The 26,470-nt window shown below is 45.5% G+C and overlaps 1 protein-coding gene across 8 annotated transcripts in view; it reads right to left on the bottom strand.

Annotated features, from left to right (window-relative positions):
* Positions 1-467: 467 nt before the first annotated feature.
* FUBP3 (far upstream element binding protein 3) overlaps positions 468-26,470 on the bottom strand; it is a 58,169-nt gene continuing 32,166 nt past the window's right edge. For all 8 annotated transcript variants that reach the window (XM_035112983.2, XM_060270199.1, XM_035112982.2 and 5 more), the window contains 12 exons: positions 23,217-23,379; positions 21,946-22,044; positions 19,899-20,003; positions 18,510-18,612; positions 17,157-17,257; positions 15,516-15,657; positions 9,836-9,996; positions 8,513-8,586; positions 7,766-7,842; positions 5,873-5,944; positions 3,602-3,729; positions 468-2,112 (listed from right to left, as the gene is read on the bottom strand). In XM_035112983.2, coding sequence (XP_034968874.1) covers positions 2,104-2,112; positions 3,602-3,729; positions 5,873-5,944; positions 7,766-7,842; positions 8,513-8,586; positions 9,836-9,996; positions 15,516-15,657; positions 17,157-17,257; positions 18,510-18,612; positions 19,899-20,003; positions 21,946-22,044; positions 23,217-23,379 — 1,234 coding nt within the window. In that variant the 3' untranslated portion in view covers positions 468-2,103. The remainder of the gene's footprint in view (positions 2,113-3,601; positions 3,730-5,872; positions 5,945-7,765; positions 7,843-8,512; positions 8,587-9,835; positions 9,997-15,515; positions 15,658-17,156; positions 17,258-18,509; positions 18,613-19,898; positions 20,004-21,945; positions 22,045-23,216; positions 23,380-26,470) is intronic.

A 26,470-nucleotide genomic window follows, 5' to 3' on the forward strand; every position in this document is an offset into this window, starting at 1 on the left:
CTGAAATTAGGAGGGTTCTGGCTGGGAAAGGAGGGAGGAGAAATTAGAGTGGTAGGCAGAAAAAATGCCACCAAGCTTGAGATGCAGAGAAGAGCAGCAGGAAATCATCTGAGGAGTTTTGTTTTTTTGCTTATAACATGCCTCCTTTTAGCGAGATGATTCTTTGCTCTGGGGCTGTTTCATACTTTGGGGAGGGGAAAGGAGAGACCACCTTTGCAGCTCTGCAGTTGCAAGATACCCTAGGTGTGAAATTTCGGCACAGTTCCGAAAGAATGAAAGGTCTCTTGATTGGGAGCTAACAGCACTATAATATAGCTTTTTAAAAAGCTAGTCACACACACAAACCCACAAAAAAGATAAAATAGAGAGGATGGGGAGGCATACTTTTTTTCTTTTTTAAAAAATGCTGCTTCTGAATGACATCTTCCCCCCCCCCCCGTACTGTAATGGAGCAGTGATAAAAAACAGACTTTTAATACTTAACCCACAAGTTTCCTTGTGGATTTGCTTTATTATAGAGAGAGTGTAAAATGCAACTGTCAGTCAAATAAAAAGAACAATTTTTCATTTGTTTAAAACACATCATGCTCAATATTATCCAATTGCATTTACCTATAGTTAGACATTTCAAGCATTATAAAGAAATCAGGGAGGGGGAAGGATCCTAGAACAATAACTTCAGTACAGTTCAAAACGGAATGTCCCGCAGGTCAATTAAAAATGTCAAGAAAAAATAGCTTTACTTCCCGTTATTATTATTTTTTTCTCCTTTAAAAATACACTGTTATCTGTACAAGAAAACACTACAAGTAAACATTGGAAACCATAATATCCCTTTTATTAAATCAAAAAAGTATTCAGCGGCATACCTGGGGTTAATACTAGATTTATTTTTTTATTATTTCTCTAGGTAAAATTTCGACAAATATTAAGATAAGAAAATACTTATAAACGAAGAAAAAATTGAGGGGGGTGGGGGAAGCAAACACACACACACACCCTGGAATTAAAAAATAGTTACTACTATTTCATATGACTTAATGTTCCACAGTGTTTGTTAAAAGTACTAATAATAGCAGTTTTATCTTAATATTAAAAATAAGAGTATTTCTGAAATAGACAAAAAGTATTTTGTTTTTGTGTGTTTTTCGTTTTAGACAAAGCTTGGAGGTCTTAGATACACAGATGCAACCAGAAAATGGAGAACATGGAAAGCAGAATAAAATTGCTAAAAAAAATTAAAACACATCTTTTTATATTACCCCTTTAGATCTCTAAAAATTATACAGCCCCCCCTACAAAAATTCCCCCCTTGATAACCAGCCTGACAGCAAACAGTAACTGTCTTGATAAAAGAATTCACACAATTAATTACAATAACATATCATAGTTCAGTTTCTTTTCTTTCTTTTCTTAAAAATGCAATAAAATAAAAAAGAGCCAAGATACAAGAAATTAGAAGTCATATATTTAATGAATTTACATATTTAAGAATATTTAAATACTGTTTTTCAAAAATTTCTTTTTTTTAAAATTTGTTACATATCACCTAAGACTTCCAAGCCTTTTTGTTGCAACAGAAAAGATTAAAATGAAAAACACAAGGTGGAAGAAAGGGAGGTGGAATACACACAATAAGGGGGGGGGGACTAAAAACACTTGTTGAAATGTCACAGCTCTGGGGTAAGATTTGATGACGGTTATTCTCTGGCTTCTCCCCCTAACCCCAAAAAAGGAACCTGGAGTTTTGCTTATTTTCTTACTCTCTCTCTCTTCTTTTCCTTATAAAATTTGGAAAACAAACAAAAAGCCCCCCCCCAAATAATTAACATTCCCCCCAAACAGATTACCCAGCAAAGTCCATAAAGTTAAGTACATTACTAATTGTTCCTGATTCTTAGAAAAAAGTTCAATGTAGATTATCCTAACAACTAGTGTTTCACCAAAAAAACCAAAGCAAGATTTCTTCATCAAAATGGTGCAAATCTAGAAACCCTCTGTTACAAAAAGGTTTGTTTCCACAATGATTCCGAGAGAGCAAGAGAGAGAAAGGGGGGGGGGGAGGGGGGAAATAACAAACAAAGAAGAGCCAAGGATGTTGTTCTACTGCTCCTGCAAATTGGGAGAAGGGGGGGCAGGGAAGAGAGAGACAAAATGAAAAACCACTGTTAAGAAAGAAAACTTTCAAGAACATCTTAGAACACAAGAACCACCTGGCTGGATCAGACCGGGAAGGCACACCTAGATTAGAGGTGGCTAACCAGTGTGGATTTCCAGATGTCGTTAGGCTGCAATTCCCACCAGTCTCCAGTGAGTATGGCTGGTGCTCAGGTGTGATGCAGCAGTTAGAAGGCCAAAGGGTCGCCCTACCCTGATCTGAGAAGTAGCTTCCCTGCTGCATGCAAGAGGTGGAAGGATGCCTCTATTTGGAAGACATTATTTTGCGGGAATGGCAGCAGCTCCCAGCCCCACGTGGAGATGCCAGTGGGGATCGAACCTGGGAACTTCTACATACTATCTGAGAGCCAACTCTCTGACTTATAGAAGACACCTGAAGGCAGCCCTGTATTGGGAAGTTTTAAATGTCTGATGTTTTAGTATGTTTCAACATATGCTGTGAGCCACACAGAGTGGGTGGGTTATAAATTAAATTAAATTAAAAATTCAAAGTAGATGCTCTACTACTGAATTGCAGCCCCTCAGGGTGGGGGCTGTAAGGCAGGGGAGTGGGTAAGAGCACCCCCTCTTCTCCAGTTAGCAGACTCCTACCTTAAAAAGCTAAAGTGTAAGAGCAAAGTGTAACTTCAATTTCAATTCAGAGGAGTGCAAACAAACCTCAGCTCTCAGAAAAATGGGGAAAACAGAAAATCAGGTGCTTGCCAGCAGGGAGCCCATTACTTAGAAACACAAGCTACACCATTAACAATTCTGGCCTTTGCTTTCACCAGGTCCAGAAGAGGCTAAGACAAGTTTGCAAAACTTCACGTAATAAGAGCCAGCTGAATGAGGCTAATGGTCCTTCTAGTCTAGCCTCTGGTTCACAGTGGCCACACGGATGCCTGTGGGAAACAGGATCTGAGCACAAGCCCTCTCTCCTCCTGCAGCTTCCAGAAACTGGTATTCAGAAGGGCCACTGCTTCTGCAGAGGCAGAGCATAACCATCATGGCAAGTAGCCATCAACAGCCCCTCTCCTCCACGAATTTGCCCAATCCTCTTTTAAAGCCATCCAGGTTGGTGACCATCACTGCCCCCTGTGGGAGTGAGTTCCACAGTTTCACTATGCCCTGTGTGAAGAAGGCTGTCCATGAGTTCCAGTGCTATGAGAAAGGGAGAAAAAGCTAAGTTTCGAGTTTTAAACTAAGTTAAACTTTGGTAAACTAGGTTTGGAAAGCAGTCACCCCTTCCAGAAACCCAGGCAGAAATTGTTTCAAAAACTGGGAGGTGATTCTTTGGGAGCGGGCAGTTGCTGATATGTCACAAGCGATCTTGTAAGATACACAGGGCTGGTTTTTTCTGTGGAATTATTTCAAGACTAAACTATGCAAGGAAACAGCTATCAGGAAGAAGGGTGTAGATACAGCAGGAAGAAGTGAGACCCACCTGGTTGTGGGCCTGGCCTTGCCCTAATGTCTGCCCATAATAAGCAGCCTGCTGTCTGTAATACTCTGCCCAGGCCATCGTGTAGTCAGGCTGGGAGCTGGCTTGAGACACAGCAGTGGCAGCATGACCTGGAGGGATAGGAGGTGGAGAGAGAGCAACAAAGAGTCAAGCATCAGAGGAAGCAAGTAAGAAAATACTCAAATGCACCCACCAAACCCTGATCTCGCCCCTTTCCAAATACAGGACCCAGGGCAGGCATCCTTTAATCATGATTAGCCCCCCCCAACAACCCCCAGGGTTAAGATCCCAAACATGCACAGTAAAGCATGTCCTCAGCCCAGAACCCTGGTGAGCTACTGACAGTGTCTGACTCAGAGTACATCCGCTTCTTATATTCCTACTTAAATCAGACTCACAAGGACTAGATTCTTTATTTTTAGGAGAAAGGCTACAACACTGTGGCAGAACATCTGTTTTGCAATACAGAAGGTGCTAGGTTTAATTCACAATGACTCAGGCCCCAAATACCTGGAAGATTACCTCCATACCCTACCTCCATACCCTACAGATTCTTTCTTGGGTGCCAAGACTGGCTGCAAGAGAAATGCTGAGAGCAGAGAAACCCCTTGCACATTGCATTCATAGACCTGACAAAGGCATTTGACCTCATCAACCAAAGACTCTTTACACAGCTTAACAAGACAGGATGTCCACCTAACCCCCACAAGATGACTGTGTCCTTCCACAAAAAACGGGTGCAGCACCGTCCAGAAATCCAGCTCATCCTCCAGTGACTTCCCTATAAAGAGTGGTGTGAAGCAGGGCTGTGCTCTCAACCCCAACTCCCTTGGACATATTCTTCTTCTTGTTACTCTCAAGAAAAAGCCATGACTTTAGCTCAACTGCAGACGGTGTGTACATCCACTCAAGGAGCAATGGGGGTTTGTTCACCCTGGCAAGTCTCTGCGCCAAGACAAAAGTGGTGCATCCAAGATGTTGTTTGCAGATGATGCAGCCTTGACAGCGCACTCTGGGGAAACTCTACAGAAACCACCTACCATTTTGCCTGAGTCTGCAGGGAGTTCGGCCTCACCATCAGCCTAGCAAACACCAACATCTTGGGTCAGGATGTCACCAGCACTCCATGCATCAGCACTGGCAACCACAGGCTTGAGGTGGTAGATGACTTTGTCTACCTGGGCTCCACCATAACCAGCAACCTCTCCACTGATGCTGAGCTAGACAAGCGTATTGGCAAGGCAGCTACAGCAATGGCTTGCTTCTCCGAAGGGATATGGGAGAATATGATGCTAATGTCCAATACCAAGATGAAGGTCTACCAAGCTTACATATTGAGCTTTATGGTAGTGAGACATGCACAGCTAACACCTGCCAGAAGTGCAGCTTCAATGCCTTCCACATGCACTACATCAGGAAGGTTTTAGGGATCACATGTCCAGCAGAGTCTCAAAAGAATATGTGCTCTTCCAGGCAGGCTCCCAAAGGACATGCTCTACAATGAGCTGGTTTCATGAACCAGGCTTGTTGGCAGACCAACTCTGTGTTACAAAGATGTCTGCAAATGTGACATGAAGGCTGACAACATCAACCCTGCCATGTGGGAATCCCTTGCAGATGACCACAGTGCCTGGAGACAGTCAGGTCATGCATCAATAGCAGTGACCAGAGGAGGAATGACCACTGGGAGGAGTGAAGAGAGAAGCAACGCCCTGGTGCATCTGCAGCAGCACAACCAGATGCATTCATCTGCCCCAGCTGCAACAAAACATGTCTCTTCTGTTTTGGTTTCTACAGCCACAGAAGGAGCTGTAACTCTCCAACAGTTTGACTTCACCCCCAAAGGAGCACTCCTTCATTGTCTTCTGAGGTAGACTGGGTGCCAACAAAAATGTTGTAGATGAACTTCTTCATCCTGGGTTTTGACACTTTAGATGTATATTTTTGGAACCCAGCTTATTTCTGTAGTGGCAGGTTGCTTTAAAGTGCTTTTAATTTTGTGTTTTAATTCTTGTAACCTACCCTGGGACCTTAGGGTGAAGGGTGGGTAAACTAGTAATAATAACAGCCCACCTGTCCCTGTAACCTGTGAGGAAGGTTAGGCTGAGAGGTAGCAACTGGCCCATAGTCACCTAGTGAGCTTCATGGCCAAGTGGGGATTTGAACCCTGGTCTCTCCCAGGTCCTAGTTCAACACTCTTAATTACTGCAACACACCCACTCCACTCCACCCCACCCACTCATTTTCACTCACTCTGTTTCTTGTAATAGTCTTCCCACGCCTTGCTGTAGTCTGGTTGGCTGTTCTGCTGTTGGCTCTGTTGACCTGTACGAGACACCGTGGAGAGAGGAAAGAAGGAGAAGAAAGAATAATGGGTGGGAGGTGCAGAGAACAGTGCTTCTTGCACTTGGGGGGTGTTATCGGGTTGTTGTTTTATTTTGATTATGTATTTTGTGGTTTTATATTTTGAGTTTATTCTGTGAACCACTCTGAGACCTCAGAGTATAGGGCAGTGTATCAATTCAATAAATAATAATAACAACACAACAACACAACAAACATACACAACACTAGCCCTGCATGATAGGCAAGTAGGCCCCCAAAGTAGCTCATGGTGAACCTTCCTCTAAAAAAGCAAACATAGTTCTGATTACAGGTAGGTAGCCATGTTGGTCTGACGTAGTCAAAACAAAATAAAAAAATCCTTTCAGTAGCACCTTAGAGACCAACTAAGTTTGTCATAGGTATGAGCTTTTGTGTGTATCTGAAGAAGTGTGCATGCACACGAAAGCTCATCCCTATGACAAACTTAGTTGGTCTCTAAGGTGCTACTGGAAGGATTTTCATAGTTCTGAATAAAGGGCTGAATTAAACAGGAGCACAGGAAGCTGTTAATGTCCGGCCACTGGTTCATCTAGAGCAGCACTGTGTACTCTGACTGGCAGTGACTCTCTGGAATTTCAGACAAGCATATTTCCTAGACCCACCTGGAGATTGAACTTGGGACCTTTTGCATGCAAATGATATTCTCAAATGCTGAGCTACAACCTGACTACCAGTCAGGAGACATGTCCGTAACAGAGTTTATGAAGAAGGCTTCCCTCTATAGAGCTGGCATTCTTGATTTTTAATGTAAAGGGGGCAATAAAAATTAATAGCACTTTCTGACCACCTAACTACCCCGCACACACCCTGTTGCAATGGGAAGCTTTTGAAGCAGGGGTGGTTGTGTGGTGGTGGAAGAGGAGGACAGTGATGTGCAGGGCAGCAAAGTCCTAACTTGAAGAGTGTTGAGGGCTTGACCAAAGCATTCTCTTCCAAGGAGAGTGACACAGAGTCTGCAGCAAGGCTGACGGGACATGCTGAAACACCATGTTCCATGGCAAAGTGTTTTCACCCCACCTAATTTACTGAAGGTGGGGAAATTAAAATCTAGAGGAAATGTGCGGGAGGGCTGTGGAGAGGAGAAGTGCCCCCTCTGCTCAGAGGCAGAAGGGGAAAGAAGTGGGCACTTGTTGTTAGTTCTGATGAGCAGAGCTCTGAGCGCGATTCAGTCTCGATCTTAAAGACAATGGAATTATAAGGGTGGGGAAGTGGGAAGCCCAAGTTAATAGGTTGCTACAGATATGCCTAACACGCAAACCTGAGCTCATGGTTTGTCTTGCTCCAGACAAACAATAAGCTGTAGCCAATTTTTGTTGGTGGTGGACTATTGGTGGTTTGGCTGGAGTGGCACAAACCACCTAGATTTGGACATAAGGTTAAGCTAAACCATGGCTTCGTTGTGAGTTGTGTGGCAAGCAGGATGACCAGAGAGAGAATGGGAAGGAATTAAGTGGTTGTGATTTTAGCCAAAGTTTAGCTAAAGTGCTAGTAGAAAACTGGGCTGCTGCATGACAGGGAACTCCAGATATTGTATGTTTGAAGTCATGCTTCCTTTACGAGTCCCAGGGTGGGCAACCTGTAGCCCTCCATATGCTGTTGGACCATGACTCCCACCCAGCATAGCCAATGGTAAATGGGAGGTGGTAGCCCAGTGACATATGGAGGGTAAGAGGTCCCCCACAGCTGAGCCCAATCAACTTAAATGTGGGCGATCCTTGCACCCGTCAACCCCTGCAACCTCTACAATTACAATACACTTACTTGGAACCTGCTGCCCAGGCTGCTGCCACGTCGGATAGGTGCCACCCCAACCCTGTGTCATGAACGCCTGAGGACCGCTGTGGGAGACAAGGCCATTAGCAACAGAGGAGTGAAAATGAGGTGGTTGGTGAGTTGGGATTAATGTTTGTTGAAAAGTGCTGAAACTGAACATGCTGTGTAAGAGATTAGGTGTGGATGAGTTTCACTACTGACATATTGGTATAAAAAGGCACTGGTTCCAGTGGAGCATTTTCTTAGAACCTTTCCCATGCCCAGATGCTGCTGTACTACAACTCCCATTAGTCCCAGCAAGCATGGGCAATAGCCAGGAATGATGGGAGTTAAAGTCCAGCAACATCAGGAGAGCTAAAGGTCTCCCACCTTGATTTAAGTCAATGGTAAGACGGCCTCCTGCCCAAGCAATGATCCAATGGAAGGAACCAATGAGATTTATGACAGGGAAGGGAAGTCCATGCTATGATTATCAACCTTCTAAGGCTGCATGTGCCTACAGGCATCCCAGTAAAGCTTGGGAGGGCCACAGTCCTTGCCCCCGACTCCCATCCCATCTCCCAGAGCCTCAAAATTACAAGCTTTAATTAAGTTCATCAGGGCAGTGCACAGACTTCTTGTTCTTCTGCAAAAGCATTGAAGACCAAGGATGCTGCTCAATCACACATACAATCCTATTTGAGGGCAGGGGAGCAACCTAACGGTGAAGGGAAAGCAGGGAAGTAAACTACTTACTTTTGGTGAGGTGTAGCAGGTGCCTGATTGAAGGGGCTCTGGCCAAAACCTCCAGGACCACCCAGACCAGTACCCTGGAGAAAAAACAAACAGGTAATTTATTCACCACTCTGACTGGACTTAGTGAGACTGCACCTGAGATTTAAGGTGCTGAGGAAGGCTTCTCAAAATGGAGAATTTAATTCTCTTACATGTTTACAGATTTATAAATAGCTTCGTTCTGAGGGGGTACAAGATAAAAGTAGGGTAAGCAATGCAGAGCCCACTTTATATATATAAAAAAGCAGCAGTAGAATCATTCCCTGAAACCTCTAAGAGCAATACAGTGGTACCTCAGGTTAAGAACTTAATTCGTTCTGGAGGTCCGTTCTTAACCTGAAACTGTTCTTAACCTGAGGTACCACTTTAGCTAATGGGGCCTCCCACTGCCGCCATGGGGCAATTTCTGTGCTCACCCTGAAGCAAAGTTCTTAAGCCAAGGTACTATTTCTGGATTAGCAGAGTCTGTAGCCTGAGGTACCACTGTAAATCCCTATATTACGGATTTTAGAAAAACAGTAAAAACGCTATCTGCATATATGCAATTAATATCACATGAGGGATTGGGCCGCCCACTGGGTAAGGCCTTCTGAAATAAATATGCATTCAAATGGGCGGCTGAGCATTGTGACGTTAGTTGCCTCTCTGATTGCAGCTGGCAATTAATCCCAGAGTTCTTATGCAAGATGCACAGGACGTGCTGAATGGGGCTGTTGGGTTTCCCCAGCACTGGCTCTAGGCTTCAGAACAGTTTTTGTATCTGTACACTGGGAACAATGGTGCCCCACGTCACTTCCTGGGACTCAGCATCCAGCAAAAACGCCCACCATCTTTGCAAATTAAAAAAAGCCTCAAGTACTGAAGGAGAATGACCATGGTGGATGTTTTGATCCTGGCGGGGGGTTTTTTTTCTAGACCAGGCACAGGCAAACTCCTGCCCTCCAGATGTTTTGGAACTACAATTCCCATCATCCCTAGCTAACAGGAGCAGTGGTCAGGGATGATGGGAATTGTAGTCTCAAAACATCTGGAGGGCCGAGTTTGCCTATGCCTGTTATAGACCAATTGGATGGTGATTTGCAAGAGGTTGGACTAGATGGCCCTTGGGGTCCTTAATCCAACTCTACAATTATATTATTCTATTATTTCAATACTTATCACTTCTTTCTAGCTGTATACTGTAACAGTGACATTGTTTTGCTAGTCTTGTTCTTCATTTGACTGCAATTTCCAAAATAAAAGATGATGAAGAAGAAAGTAGATGGGGAAGGGAGAGCAACTTACACCAACTTTCTCATCTATGAGATGTCTCGCAAGCTCAATCTGCTGGGAGATGCCCCGAATGGTGAATATCCGTACATTAGGGTCCGTGTTGGGAGGCGGGTTTCTCTGGAGCTCTACATGGGCTCCAGAATGTTGGTTTATGCTCTTGATATTCTCTCCCCCTGCAAAGAAGAAAGAGGGGAGAAAGAAAAAGGAGATGGAACCTGATCAGACTTTTACTTTGTATATTCAGCAGCAATCATGAGTGCATGAAAGAGAAGCAGGAAGATCCAGCCACATGGATGAGATCTGTCCTCATCACACTGCCATGTCCTTCAACTATCTTGGACTACAACTCCCACCATGCCCCAGTAGCAACAAACACACAGTGATAAACCAGCGTTTCCCAACTTTTTTTGGCCCACCACCCTGCTCTGTGGTTCTATAAACTCACCCCAGTGCCCCCTATAAAAAGCATTATTCAGAATAGCAGTTTGCACAATCCACTAAGAGAGCTAACAACACAATAAAATTCAAAACAGTAACAATTAATGGCACATTTATTCAAAACACAGTTAAAACTATTTAGTTTTAATTTAACCAACGTAATTGATTAGACTGGATCCAGTGATGCCCCCCCCTTTTCAAATAGTCACTTACATCTCCAGCTCCCACTGCCACCCATTTGCCTCTTAGTGCCCCCCTGAATCTGGCGTGATAGTAAATTAAAGAAGGGCTGTTTGCTCAGTGGCAGAGCACCTTCCTTGCATGCAGAAAGTGCCAGGGTCAATCCCCAGAATCTCCAGGTAAGGCCAGAAATGTTTGCTGCCTGAAACCATGGAACAGTGCTGCTGGCAATAGGCGTAGGTGGACCAACGGTCTGAATCAGTAAGGTAGCTCCCTATGTACCATATTTAAATCGGCCCTTAATTCAGAACCACGAGGACTGGAATCTTAGTTCATTTTTAGGGGAAGGACCACAGCTCAGTGGCAGAGCAGCTGCTTTGCATGCAGAAGGCCCCAGGTTCAATCCTCACTGGAATCTCCAGGTAGGACTGGAAACATTCCCTGCTTGAAACCATGCTGCCAGTCAGTGTGGACAATACTGAGAAAGATGGACCAGTGGTCTGACTCAAGCATAAAGCAGCTTGCTATGTTCCTGAATCGGTAGCCAGTGCAAATTACAGTGGTGCCTCGCTTAACGAATGCCCTGCTTAATGAAATTTCCGCTTAACGAAAGGATTTTTCGAGCGGAGGTTGCCTCGCTAGACGAATCCGTTTTATGAAAAATTCGTCTAGCGAATCGCGGTTTCCCATAGGAATGCATTGAAATTCAATTAATGCATTCCTATGGGCAAAAAAAATAAAAAAAATTCAATGCATTCCTATAGGATTCGCTAGACGAATTTTTTGTTATAAGAAAAGAATTAAATTCGTCTAGCGAGGCACCACTGTAGAAGGAAAAAGTAAGGTTAGAAGAGAGCAACCCCTCAGGGGACCTAATCTGCAGCTTCCTTTTGTAGGTGAATAAGCAGGTGAACGGGCACTGGTGCAATTAGCTGCTCCCTCAAAGTGAAATCATGCACCCAGAGCACAATTTATCCCAGCAAATTCCCAGAAGAGGTCTTTGGTTATCTGAGATAGAGCTGGTGGGATGTCTGCTGATAGCGATGGAAACTCTGAAGATGCTACCTTTGTTGTTGTTTTTTTTTTAAAAAAAGAGTGTGAAACAGTAGCAGCTTGTACTAGGGTGGAGCAAGACTAATGAAAGTTTGGTTTGACTTGGCGGGCCAGGAGGAGAAAAAGGCAGCAGCACACATACGCTCTTGGAGGAGGGTCTCTGTCTCTTAATGAAATTTGCTTAACAAAGGCAGCGGCTACAATGGGCCAATTCTTCTTCTGTCGGAATTTCACACAAGAGGGGAGGTTAGCCTCAGCTTGCAGAGAGGGAGACAAAAGGGGTGGGGAGTTGTGATATGCTTGACCCCTCCTGGTCCTGGATACAGCCACCAGTCAAAACCCAAGGCAACAGGGTGGAGAGGGCACTCTGGCGATCCAAGCGGACAAAACCAATTAGTTGAGCATCTGCGGCAGCTTGCTCTGTTCTGCCAACCCCCTTTCCGATGGGTCAGCGCAAGTAACTGGAGCAAATCCCAACCTGGCAGCTACCAGGCATAAACACGTACACTGAGTTGATATCCGTGCAAAGCAAGCAATTCCACCTAGCACAGAACGAAACGGCTGCTGCTACTCCCGACTCTTAAGAAAACCATCCAATCTGACCAAATGTATAATAAGAGGCTCACGGCCGGATCAGGCCAGCGGTCCACCGAGGCTAGCATCCTGTTCTCACAGTGGCCAACCAGATGCCTCAGTGAGGAAACCCTCAAGCAAGACTCCAGCACAAGAACATTCTCTCCCCCTCCTAGAGTTTGCAGCAACTGGTGTTCAGAAGCATTGCAATCAAGTAAATGGTTAGAAAAATCTTCCTGGACTATAACCAATTCAGGCTTCGAGCAGTAGATTAGATGTTATTTTATTACAATCATAACCTGCCCCAACTCCCAAAAGGAAGCCAGGGCAGCAAACATACCTGTGATTAAAAATAAAAATGAAAAGAAAATGTAGGTAAGAAGTTTAACAACTTCTACAAAGATTAAAATGTCTAAAAAACACATTTACGAACAGACTTTACCAAATCATTCCTCTCTGGGTAGGCCTGCCGAAATGGAAAGGTTTGCATGGAGATGGTGCCTGCCTAATGTCAAGAGACAGGGAGTTCCAAAGACTCCCACACTAAAGGAACAACTCATAATGAATGCAGAGCAGAGACTGTGTGGCTGTTGTAGAAGTGGAAATTCTACAGACTGAAGGGACTTACTTGCCACACTTCCATTTACATCTTTTATACACACAAATGCAAGCTTGTGAAGGAGAAAAGTTGAAGCAACAGCCTCTTCATGGGCATGCATGCTTTTTTCTGCATGTACAATTTAAAAGATGGTGGGGCAAGTATTGTAACTGTAAATCCCCCCCCAAGTGATCAACAGGCACGGCTAGCTTTACGTTTGGGGGAGTCTTTGGGCAAGGCTGCCTCCGCGGGGGGCCCTCCTTCAGTGAGTCCGCCTTCACACTGCATTCAGGATCCCTCTTTGGTTTGTTACTACCAACACAGTTCATTCGTAAGCAATACAATTCCAAAGGGACTTTGCTAAAAAGAAGACTTAAGGCATTATCTTGCAGCTCAATTTACTAAGTCATCACATCGCTCAAAAACAGCCCGTCAGTTAAAATTGGCTCATAATGAAACGCCGCCAGCGAGCCCACTATTTGAAATAGGTTGTTAGGACGTTAGGATGTCATGAAACTTAAATACACCATTATCCTCTTTCTTTTAGGAAGCTTCTTGTTTGGATGTTAAATGTGTAAGCGAGCGTCACCTTTTCCCCCCTCTGCCCCTTGAGAAGTCCACCCATCGGCCTTGGACCTTTTGCCCTCCCAGAGGCATTCAAAAGGGGAATCTCACTCCCAAAGACATTTCCTTCGAGGAAGGAGAAACGAGGACAGATAATTAGCCAGCTACTCAATAAAACGCCTGCTTATGCCTCTCAGTGCCGCGTTAATTTGAGTATGAGATTCTTTGAAAAGAAAACAGGGGGAAAAAGAGTGTGGTTCTCCGTTTCAAAATAATTAAATTCTATCTAAGGGCTAGGAGTGAGGAATTCTGCGAAGCTGGCTGGGGACGGACTACTGATCTCTCAATAGAGGAGAAAAGCGGTACAATGGAGGCAGTGATTGGTCACAGACTCACTTTTGTCTGACCATTGCCTCTGGTCAAAACCAAGTTTTGCAGCGTTCTCCCCCTTGCCGCCCAAAGCACTACAAAAACTGAATGGAGGAAATATTTGTTGCTGCAAATATGAAAACGCACCACAGGCATTGATAGTGAGTTTCAACTCTCTGGGAACGTCTAGCTTCCTCCCATCACCATTCTGAGCAACTCCCAACCCACACAGAGGAAGCGCCTTCAAGGGAAACACAATTATGAGGGGGGATGACATGACGTTGTGCTGCCCAATGCCAGAAGTTTCACCTCTGTTCACGAGCGAGGGTCACCCGCTTCGAACATGGCGCCTTTCTGCACAGACCCATTCAACAGAAGAGCTTCCATTCTTCCACCTGACCACGGATGCATGTGGGTGGGTGGGGGAGCGACTGAGCAGGCGAGGCCCCCCGCAGCTGGACGTGAAATTGTAAAGCAATTAATCAAACGGGGCTAAAAGGCAATGTTGACAAGAGAAGGGGCTGGCCACGCTATCTGTCAAGACTGCTGCGTTTATCATGGAAATCCAATGGGGCCCCGGAGAGGCAGCTGTCTGTCTCTGCAGCAGTGGCACACACAGGAGGGAGGAAGACTTGACCACTGCAAAACGGGCTGACCCCAGACCTCACGCCACCATTACCCTTTTAGACAAGAAGGACCAGGAGTAACGATTATATAGTGAGGATATTTAAAATATAGACCAATAAATTGGAAACTGATGCAGAAATGTAATGGGCTGCAGACTGGAAAAATGAGAGAACGTAACTGGCAGCTCCAACTGGTCCATACATTCACCTGATACATTTACAGTCTATGTTCCGCAATCTTAAAGGGTTGTGAGCAAAGAGGCAGTCTCGCTGCCTGCTATTGTAATACACTGATTCCTTTTCCTGGGAAACTCAATGCCCAAGTCTAGGCGTCACCTAGAAGCTCTGGAACTGCTGCTGCTGGGCAGCGGTCACAGTGTTGGACTTAGGGGACCTAGTTCAAATCCCCTCCCACCCACGAAGCTCACTATCTTGTTTTATAGGGTTCTTATCAAAGGAGGGGTGGCTGTTTCATGTACCTAAGGCTCCTCTGAAGCAGAATGAAAAGATAGCAAATAGTGTCCCAAAAATGTATTCTTAGAGCAGCAGAGCCTGAACCCCATGAAAAAAAAGGAGCCAGGCAGGTCACTCAAGGAAGGGAGTTTCACAGAGTTTGGGGGCCACCACAGAAAAGGCCCTGCACATTGCAACTCTGTCAGCTGCCTGGTTTTTTTTAAAAAAAAACAACAACAACCCCAGAAGGCAGTTTGAGCATGTAGGCCTGTTTCCACTGGGGGAGGGCAAAGAGATGCTATTGATTGATTGCCTTTATATCCTGCATTTCTTCCAAGTTGGGATTTGGCTTCCAACACTTAAAAACATCATTATAAAATACAGTAGCCCCTTGGCCTATTTTACCCTCGGGTAAAGTAAACTTTACCAGCAATTCAAATCCAGTTTGCCCCAACAGCAGCCCAGTGATCAGCATCACCTACTCCTGAATTTCCAAAGGTCCATCTGAGCAAGGAAATATTAGCTTGCCAGTGGAAGGAAAACAAAGAGGGAGTTAGTCTGACCTCTTGGGAGGAACTCCGCAATATGGAAGCAGCCACCAAGTCTCCCTCTCGTGTCACCACCAACCATGTCTCTGATGCTGATGGAAGACTGAGAGAAGGCTGACATCAGAACACTGGGAAAACTTCCAATATCTGGTAATGCAGAACCACCTCCCACTTTTAAAGTACTGAGTTTTAAGATTTCCATGCATTTAGTTCTGTTCCCTACAGTCAGTTGGACTAGACGCCACTTGGGTTCCTTTCAACTTTACAATTCTATGATTCATGCTGCTTACCTTTGCCTATGACCAGGCCGCATTTGTCAGCTGGCACTGTGTAGGTGATTTCATGCATGCCCCCAGGGGTTCCAACACTCCAGTCTCCGCGGCTGCGCCCTCTTCCCCGAGCCACAGTGAGGCTTCCAAAACCATCACGCTCCTTGAAGAAGAAAGAGGGCACACCTGTTAACATGTTTACGGTCCTCCTGGGACTTGTCATTTGCTGCATTGCCATACACTCAGACAACAGCCTTGCTGCCCAATGGATCTGTTGAGCTGCTTAAAATCAGAATTTGCCAACCTGGTGCCTGCCTGATGTTTTGGTCTACAACCCCCATCAGTCCCTTCTTTAATAGCAAGACCCAGTGAAACCCCAAGGATTCTACACACAGCCACAATATCTGTGTTTACAAGTCCCTCCTATCCTGGATAACGGGCAACAAGTCTGTTGGCCTTCTGTGACTGTGGTGTGGACCAGCTACTCTCCAAGGTCTTTATTTCTGACAGAAAGTGGGTTCATCCTCCTTTCCAAGTTTCTAGTCAAGGGAAACAGGTTTGAAAATGGGAAAGCAGTGTCCAAGTGCTGCAATTTTTGGACAGGTATTTTGCCGAAAGATTTTCAGACTAAATTTACCGCACCAGCATTCACCAGGGCCAACTTAAGGACGTGTGAATTTATTTGCTCTACTAGCAAGTCTCTTGATAGTATGCAGAAGAGATAACAACATCCATGTTTCTCAGCTTCAATATATGCAAATGAATGAAAGGTGGTATCAGCCAACCTGATAACTCACCCAGCTAGTGAATTCCCCCCCCCCTCAAAAATCACCACTTAAGTATGTAACTACCTACACTACCAGCGCTTATAGGAAAAGGGTCATGGCTCAGTGGTAGAGCACTTAGCTTTGCATGTAGAAGATCTCAGGTTAACTCCCCAACATCTCCAGGCAGGGCTTGGAGTGACTGCTTGAAAACCCCATGAGCGGCTGCCAGTCAGTGTAGACAATACTGAGCAAGATGGTCCAGTGCTCTGACTCAGCAGGTTGGTTCTTTTTTAATTCAACCTTTTATTCAGAACTGTATGAGGACTAGAATCTTAGTTAATTTTGAGGTGAAAGGCCATAGCTCAGGGGTACAGAACCTGCTTTGCATTTGGAAGGTCCCAGCTTCAATCCTAGGCATCATCTCCTGGTGGGACTGGAATGAATTGTCCAGTCTAATACTCTGGACAACTGCTACCAGTCAGCATGGATAATATTGAACTATAATATTGAGCTACATAGACCAATTGTCTGATTCAGTGTAATAATAATAATAATAATAATAATAATAATAATTTATACCCTGCCCATCTGGCTGAGCTTCCCCAGCCACTCTGGGTGGCTTCCAACAGAATATTAAAACAGAATAAAACACCAAACATTAAAAACTTTCCTAAACAGCTTTGTGTAGGGTTAGGGCCACAGTTAAATAGCAGAACATCTGCTTAGAATGCAGGAGGTTGCAGTTTCAATCCCCCCAATGGCATATCCAGGTAGAGATGGGAATGTTCATCTGCCTGAAACCCTGGAGAGCTACTGCCAGTCAGTGTAGAAAGCACCAATCCAGACAGATCAGTGGCCTTACTCTGCATCTGAAACTTTCCTATGTCCCACCTACCTGCGCAGTGATAATGAGTTCGTTGATTATGTGAGCTGCGTGCTGACACCGATCTGGAAGGCCCATGACCTGCGCAACTCTTTCCGGACTAATCCCATCATCTGTGGAGCAAGAGGAGACAGACCCTAAACTAAATACAAATACAAAGTGGGAAAAGGCAGGGATACAAATACAAAGTGGGAAAAGGCAGGGAGGAAGGAGCTTCCCATGAGAGAAGGGAAATAAACAGGCCACATGTCCACTCAGTGCCACCAATATATGCACATCTGGCTCATACAAGACTATATGGAACCTCCATTCTCAATAAAGATGGAACTTAAAATGGGAGAATACTTTTATTATTTGCAAATGGAATCTCTGTCTGTGTTAATACTTTATCATCCCTTTGGAGTTGTGTTGTATCTTTGTAATTTGGTCCTTCAAGGCTGTGACACTTTTAGGGTTTAACTTTTAATTCTTCATTTTAGTTACTTTTTGTTATGTCTGCATTTTTGTTGTTAACAAATCAATAAAACCAACCAATCAATAAAAAAGGAAATTTTAAAAAGGGATAAAACATGCCTCCAGGACTATAGCTGAGGAAGCAATATTTATATGGTGGCAACAAGAAACAGGGGCAAAATCTCCCAGAGGAAAGGACTGCCACATCACATGAGGAATTTAAGGCTATGCAAGCTGGCACTGGAGAAAAAACAAAATACGATACAGTACCTTGGAACAGAACCTGCCCTTGCCCCAGGCATACAGACTTACAATTTTGTAATTGTTTTAACATTTTTATTGTGTGATGTTATTTAATGCTTTTATTTTAAAATGCAACATACGCTGGTGAAATTAAGCTCCTGTTGCTTTGGACTGATTTACAGTGCCCCTCGCCAAAGTGTTCCCTTGTGCTCTGATCTCCTCCCCAGATCTTTGGCTGTGGGCCTTGCACTGAAATGAGATGGGGATGTGACTGTAAGCTCAGGGGTGCAACACCTGCTCAGCATACAGAAAGCCCCTGGGTTCAATACTCCTGCCATCTTATAGGCAGGGCTAGAAAAGACACCCTGCAAGAAGTCCCTGGAGAACTGCTGCCATTTGGTGGTGGCAGTACTGAGTTCAGTGAACCGACTTTATATAAAGGCTATGTTCTCAACTTTGGGAAAGGGGCATAGCTTGGTGGCAGGCTCAATTCTCAGCATTTCCAGATACAATTGAGAATATCCCCTGCCTAAAACGCTGGAGAGCTGTTGCCAGTCAGTATACAGACACTATCTGAGCTGAGTGAAGCAATGATATAAAACAGATTCCCTGGGAGGGAGAGAGAAAATGGTTGCCAGTTACAGGCTATACACTAAAAAATAGACAGACCTGGTTTAAATTGAATCCTAACACCAGCATCATTCTGGATCTTCTTTATCATCTCTCCATTTCTTCCTATTACGATTCCCACTGCAAACCTAGGCACTGAGACCTAGCAGGAAGAAAGAAAAGCAGTGAGAGGAAGCAGACCCAGAAAGGTAGCACACAAGACACCCCGTTAGCTACATCAGGCAGCTTGAATACCAAGCCAAGAGACACATTCACATACTTAAGAAAAAACATTGCTACCACTTTCTGGAACAGAAAGCAAATCATCCCATGTTAAGTCCAGCTCTGCAATTCCCAGAGGCAGTCACGCACGTATCAGGAAGGGGGGAAATCTAAGCATTGTTTGCCCCACTTTATACCTCAGATTTGAACCCTACACTCCACATCCAAAGCTGCACATTCTGGGGATGGGAAAATGGGAAACCTTAAAAGCCTAGTAGTTAGATGTGGCCCTTTCAGGCTTCTCTGTCTGACCATTGGGACATGCTGGCTGGGGCTGATGAGAGTTGTAGTCCTAAACATCTGGAGGGCACTGGGCTGGGGGAAGACTGTTAACACTGTTTCGTGCATGTAGTGCAGCCTCTTTACCAAACTTTTTTTCTGTATTTCTGGAAATTTGAAGGGCTGGGAAGGCAGGATGATGAACCCAGAGTAAGAAGGGAGGTCAATGCCTCCTTGTCCCACCGGCACTGGCTGATGCTCCTCAGGGAGCATATTCCTCCAGACTCAACCTTGGCGATCCAGTGGAAGTCAAAAGGGTGACAAAGTCCAGACAAGGATGAAGTTGACATCACTGGACAAGATGAATGCACCAAGGGACTGGCCTACTACTACATTCTTTTGCTTAGCATTTGCTTATACTCTATTGCACACACCCATACCCCAAAATAGCAGACGTTGGTGTCATCAGCCCAATCCTGCAGAATCAGGTCTTCCGATAAGAAATTCAGCCAGTGTTTTCTATTTTAACCTTCAAAGGTTTGCTTTAAAATTGTCTTGGCCACCAGCCTTATGCTGACAATTAAGAAAGCATGTTCTTTAATAAGCTAGCTGATGACAGGTTTAAAATTTTTTACTATGGTTTTTATAATTGTTGTTAACTGCACTGATACTTATTTCTATGAAACTGCAGTAGAGAAGCATTTTTTATACTGTATATAAATGTGAAATTTTCACAGCCACCTAAAACTATGCAAGTACAGTAACACTCAGCAAATGAATGAATAAACATGGTGATGATGATAATGATAATAATAATAATAATCTCCCCACTCCCTATTTTTCCCCAGGGAGAAGATTCCTACTGCAGGGTGTTGAACTAGATGACACCTTGAGTACCTTCCAACTCTACAATTATATGATTCTGTAACATACAAGACATGTCCATACCTCTATGCTGCCTCCACCCATTCTGGAAGTAAAGTCGTTGCGTACGCCTCTGAAGTCCGCCTGGTCTTTCTCTCGAATGATCTCCAGTACCATCTCTCGTGCTTGCTGTACAAATGCAGGAAGAGGAAAACAAGCTGATTACAGATTCTTTGGACCCTAGCAATAAAATGTGATCCCTACCTCCTAACAGGAGTGGCTTCTCCACAAGCTAACCACTTCCCCCAAAGCAGGGGTATTCCATTCCGCCATTTCTCTTCTGACACACTCAACATTCCATGACTATTGCGCATGCTCAGTCAACCCTGTTTGGGATGCTGTTTCTTCCCCTTCCCTTAGAGCAGCGATCCCCAGACTACGGCCCGTGGGCCGGATACGGCCCAAAGGGCTCATTTATCCGGTCCGCAGCGACCCCCGCTGCCCACTCTTACCGGCGCGGCTGCCCACTTCCAGATTGCAGGAGCGCCGGAAATAGCACATGCGCAAGCATCATTTCCGGGTTGGAGGAGGCCCGTGCGCATGCGCACAAGCTATTTCCAGTGCTCCTGTGACCCGGAAGTGCGCCGGAAATAGTGTGTGCGCACACATATTAGCGCATGCGCAACCACCCTCCGGCCCGCCGCGTGATCAGCACTGCAGGCACCAGCCCGAAGCCCGATAAGTTTGGAGACCCCTGCCTTAGAGCTTGGGGTTTTGTTTGGTTTGTTGTTCTGGTTTTGCCAGAAGATACCTCCCTTTTCATTCAGTGGCTTCATCTGCATCAGCCCGTTACCACCCGTGTCAAATATTTACAGCATGCAACAACACTGCCCCACCCCCACTAGTTGAGTAGACTCTTGCAAACTTGCAAGCTCTAGTTTCTGGTGGCGGCGGCAGGAGGGGGGGGACTATATCTAACTTCCTGAACTCTCTCTTAAGCTTTCATGAACAAAGCAAAAGTTTGTTTCTAGACCTTGTGGAGGTACGTTTAAAAATATTCAACATCCACAAAAAGCTTACACTGTTTAAGAAACTGAGCTTTCAGATTTGGCCCTCCCTCAGGACCACTTTTCCAGGCCACCGATCCGTAGTTAACCTCCTGCCATAACCTCACTTCCATTTCCAAAATGCACTATCACTTTATTCGAGATCCAAAGGCCTCTTCTCAAAAAGAAGATCACACCTATTACACTTCTCTCCTGCTAATCTCCCAAGGCTCTCAAGGCAGCATATATGGATGGGTTCCCCTATTTTTTATTATCCTCAAAGCAACCATGTGAGGCAGGATTAAGAATACAAGAAGAGCCCAGCTGCTAGTCGAGCACCCTGCCGGCCAACCTATTGGAAGCCTGCAAGCAGGACATGAGTGCAACAGCACTTTCTCCTCCTGTGGTCCCTGGCACCAGCTATTCAGCATATGGCCTCTGACAGTGGAGGTAGAACACAGACTTCAGGGTTAGGTTGGCCCAAGGTTCTCCAAGGAGCTTCGTGGCTGAAGTGGGGAGTGATCCAAACCTAGGGCTCCCCTCACCGAAGAACATAAGATGAGCCCTGCTGGATCAGGCCAAAGACCTATCTAGACCAACATCCTGATCTCACAGTGGCCACCCAGATGCTTCTGCGAAGCCTACAAGCAGGACCCAAGCCCAAGAGCAGCACTGTCTCCACCCTGTGATTCCAGCAATGGATAACCCCAAGCCTGAAACAGTTTTCCAGCACGCCACACTCAGTTTCTTTATTGCAATTTCATGAAGCATGCAGAGGCAGCTTTATCACCGCAGTGCAAGGATTTTCATACTATTCTGTGCCCAAGCTCTAATTGTGTGGGTCACTAATGTAAAGGCAGGGTGGGTGTGGGGGGTGCACGATGTAGATGGGGAAAGAACTGTTGGGCCCATAGGCTTGAGATGCCCCCACCCAACTCCATCGTACACACACACACACACACACACACACACACACACACACACGATACAAGAGACTGCAGCTCACAAATACTGCCAACTGTGCCATTGTTCCAAATCCTCCTAACGTTCCATCAGCACAACGGCAAATCCTCTTTGATACACACCTGTACTTTAAAAGCATCGCCGGTAATCCGGAGAGGTTTATCCGCTCCAGTCGGCAAAGGGCCATCTTGGATCATAATCATTTTCACGCCTGTTCGTTCCTGCAGACGTACCAATGGCGATGGGGAGGGAGAGAGATATATATAGTGCCACAAAAAATAAATGGAAATGCCAAAACAGGCAGAAAGGCTAAGAAAATAGGAAAGGAGGGGGATATTAAAAAGCACAGATAAGCAATAGGAGCCCCCCCCCCCGCCCCAACCACCGCTGCAGCTATGGACATTTATGTAGTTAAGTGGCTTGGTCTAGCCAGGTTTTCCTGATGACTCCATAAAAGAAATGCAAGCAATCATGAAATGAAGAGAGGAAAGCAGACAAGGAAGCCACACTTTACCACCACCACCCAAACACATGCAATTTCACTTTGACCATTAAAAAGCTAGTGGTCATGGTGCATCCATAGAATTGTAGAGTAGGAAGGAACCCCCAATGGTCATCTAGTCCAGCCCCTTGTAATGCAGGAATTCAATATATTTTATATAAAACTCTGCAGGGGTGGAAACATTGTTGCCAACATAAACTGTTGCAGGTACCAAACAACCCAAAATAAACTGCACACTTATACTGGCTATAGCTGAATGCTTCCTTCTAACCTTGCTTTGTGGGGGTGGGGTGGGGGATCATGTGGGTGCACCCACACACAGGCACACCCAATTCAAGGTGCTGGCTTTGACCTAAACAGCCTTATTTAGTTATAAAAATATGTACTGTATATACTGCCTGCTGAATTTCTATCAGCAAAGCAATCCACTGGACTTGGCTAATTACACTAAAGGCTTGGTTTCTCTTTATCAAGTGAACCTCGCTAATTCAGAGAATGATTAACAATGCTCCTGCAGATGATCTCAGTGATCAAGTGTTCAGGGTATCCCCGAGATACCCCAGACGTAACTTGTTGCCCGGGTTTTGTGAATTAATAGATTGTGTAGCTCAGGGCATCAATGCATCAAGGACTGTCTCTCTGTACAAAATGAGTGGTGTCTGAGGCCCATCTAGATCAGCCTGCTGCTCTCTCGGTGGCTAACCAGATGCCCACTATGGGAAGCCTGCAAGCAAAATAGGAGCACAATAGCACTCTCCCTATCTGCAGTTCCCAGCAACTGGTATTCAGAGACATCCTGTCTCCAACAGCGGAGGCAGAAAATAGAGCCACCATGGCTAGTAGCCACAGACTCCTCCTACTAGCACCTGCCCGAAGCTGCATCCTGCCCACCTGTAGCTGCTTGATGGTTTCTCCACCTTTGCCAATGACGAGGCCCACTTTGGATGCCGGAATGAGGATCTCTTGGATTGTGCTGTTGCCGTCCACGTCGTTGTGGAACCCAGGCCCATTCCGACAGCGGTCCACAATCTGCCCCAGGAGCCGCTTTGCTTGTCTTTGGGGGGTGGGGTGTGTGGAAGGGAGAGAACAGAGGGGGAGAGAGAAATAGCCTCTAGGAAAACAGCTATTATATTGCAAACACCCCCATCTCGCTGGGTGTAAGGGGTGGGGACTACCACTGGAATACAGGAAGATTGAGGGGGCGGGGGAGGAGAGGGGGAAAAAAAGAGAGAAATGACAGGATACAGAAGGGAGAAAATAACCAGCGGCCATGATGGCAACTCTCTGCTTTGGATCAGATTCCCCTCTCTCAGGCACACCCCATTTTGGAGTAGGAGAGAGTGGAGAAGGAGCTCACAAAGTCCAACCAGCACCTCAAATGCTTCCTTTTCACTGAGGTGGCTTTTCCTACCTGATACACCTTCCCATCACCTTGTCCACTTGTAGCTCAAGTGGAAGAGCATCTGTCTTGCATGCAGAAGGTCCAGGTATGATTCCCTAGCATCTCCAGGAAGCCCTAGAGAGACCTCCTGCCTGAAAGGCTAGAGAGCCACTGCCTGTCAGTGTAGACCACACTGGGCTAGAGTCAGTGTTTAAGCTTGCTGCTTAAAATCATTCCTTTATTTAGAACCACGAGGTCAGGAATCCTTTTGTTAAAAGAGAAGGGCCACAGCTCAGTGGCAGAGCACTTGCTTTGCATGCAGAAAGTCCCAGGCTCAATTCCTGGCAATTCCCAGGCAGGGCTGGGAAAGTCCCTTTGCTCTCAAACCTCTCTAGCCACTGCCAGACAGTGTTGGCAAAACTGAGCTAGATGGAGCCATGGTCTGACTCTGTATAAGGCAGCTTCCTGTGTTCAGTCCCTGATGCTTCTGGTCCCTATGGCATCAGTTAGCCTCTGGTGAACTGACACCTAGCTCACCCAGCAGCACACAAAAGGAGAAAGACACCATCCTTCCACCTTTGCATTTGTGCAGGTTTTGAACAGGATGAAACTCAAGTGAGTCACTTGCAGCAGCAAAAGGAATGCACTCTCTCTCTTCTCACTTAGCTCTGAAGAAACAGACCTTTAAGCAGAAAGCCACAAAGTCTCCGCCCAGGTACTCTGTGCAACAAATGCATAATGCACCTCAATTTTTCTGGATCTTACAGCTTCTTTGCCTTACAGTTTTCCTTTTGCTCCAAAACAAAAAATACTGGAGGAAGGGTAGAGGTGAGATGGGAGCCCACTTCAGTACCAGCACAAAATAAATACGCAAAAATTCCAACCAGACTGCTTTGCCCTCTAACATGCACCTCTCAGTTATATTTATCCTTACAACTACGGAAGAAGAAAAAGAAAATCCAGGAAACCTCAATGCTTTTTTTCAATCATCCAAAAGCAACTGAAAAAAAGGAAAGAAAAGAAAGATCCCAACAGATGGATTTGGAAAAAACCCACCTACCCAAAGGCTGCGGGAGAGAAAGAGCAGCTCCATATGGCTAAGTGGGTTCCTGTTAAAGCCAAAGGCTCGTGGCTCCAAGTCCCAGCGGGGAGGTGGTCGTCAAAATGGCTTGGGAAGAGGCAAGCTCAGCTCCTGGGGAGGGGGAGGGAGGAAACACTGACCCTAAATTTTTCTATAGGGCAAGAGAGAAAGAGAAAGAGAGCAGAATCCCCACCCCCCACCCCCACCTGGGCTGTTGGGTGGAACATACAGTACTTGCAAGGGGCTTTGGGAGGGGCAGGAGGTGAGGGGGGAAATAGCCAGCAGCACCTAGGAGAATGTCTCACACCAAAGGAAGTGGCCGGTGGTGATGGTGGTGTTAACTGACACATGCCCAGCCCCAAATGGAAGCATTTTGATCTGCAGGTTTCTGCAGAACCAATGCCTCATAAGTTAATAACCACTTAAGAAGAGCCTGTTGGTTCAGGGCAATGGCCCACCTAATCCAGCTTCCTGCTCTCACAGTGGTCACCTAGATGCCCCAGTGGAAAGCCCCTCACAAGAAGGATGTGAGAGCAACAGCAACTCTCCCAGCTTGTGATTTCCAACAACTGGCATTGAGAGGCAACCTGCTCTTGATACTGGAGGTATAAAATCAGAACAGCCATGCCGGATTCAGGCCAGTAGCCTATCTGGTCCAGCATCCTGCCCTCTGAATGGTCAACTAGATGCCTCATGGAAAACCTGCAAGCAGAAGCTGAGTGCAACAGCACTCTTCCCTCCTCCGGTTTCCAGCAACTGGTATTCAGACTGCACACAGGCAGACCATAGCCATCAATAGCCTTCTCCCTCTGATGAGGAGGATAATTAGTTGATTGAGGCATGTTTCTGGTAGTGCCCTTTTTAGACTGAGAAGGTAGATGAAGGAGGCCACTTGGGCATGCAGTCATCCTGGGGAAAACAAGAACACCCTCATTTGATCAGATGTGGCCAATGAAAACTAGCCACTAGGCCAGGGGTCCAAAAACCCATCCACCTAGGCAAGTGTTTTTCACACTCGAAGAACTGGGGTTGCCAAAGCAATGCTCCCACCCAGATGTCTCTTGGGACTCCCATTTCCCCTCACCTTTGAGGATTGTCCTTACTGGCTTCTGGGTGTTAAATACTCAACAACATCTGGCGAATGCCACACCGTCTGGAAGGATACATTTTCTTCCCCCAAGAGAGCAGTGATTAAAGCATTGGACTAAAGACATGGGAGATCAGGCTTCAAATACCGACTTGGATGGACCTCCAGTAAAAAGGAATGGTGGATTGTCATTCTACCAGAAGATAAAATTATGTGGTGATTGATGATACTCAGACAGACATTCTGGATATTAAATCACTCTGGAAAATAAGGGTGACTGAGTGGGAGAATCCTCATATGCTTTGATTGAGGCTGTTCTCTGCTATCTGTGCCTGGGAATTGGACAGGGGTCAGAACAAGCTGAAGAGCGAGTACCTGACACTACATAAGACGTACACCTTTATTAGTATAAAATCTGTATCCTCTCTTTCTTAAACACTTTCAGGATAAGAAAAACTATCTCGGATAGATTTATCTGTCTGCTGGTGAAAATCTGCAATTGGAAATCCTGTAAAAACTACTTTCTGTCGTTAAGAGTAACAAAGGGAAAATGGGTCTAAGCTTGATTTATGGATGACAATAAAGATTAAATGGAT

The sequence above is a fragment of the Zootoca vivipara genome, chromosome Z (assembly GCF_963506605.1).
Source record: "Zootoca vivipara chromosome Z, rZooViv1.1, whole genome shotgun sequence".
NCBI classification, from domain to species: Eukaryota; Metazoa; Chordata; class Lepidosauria; order Squamata; family Lacertidae; genus Zootoca; species Zootoca vivipara.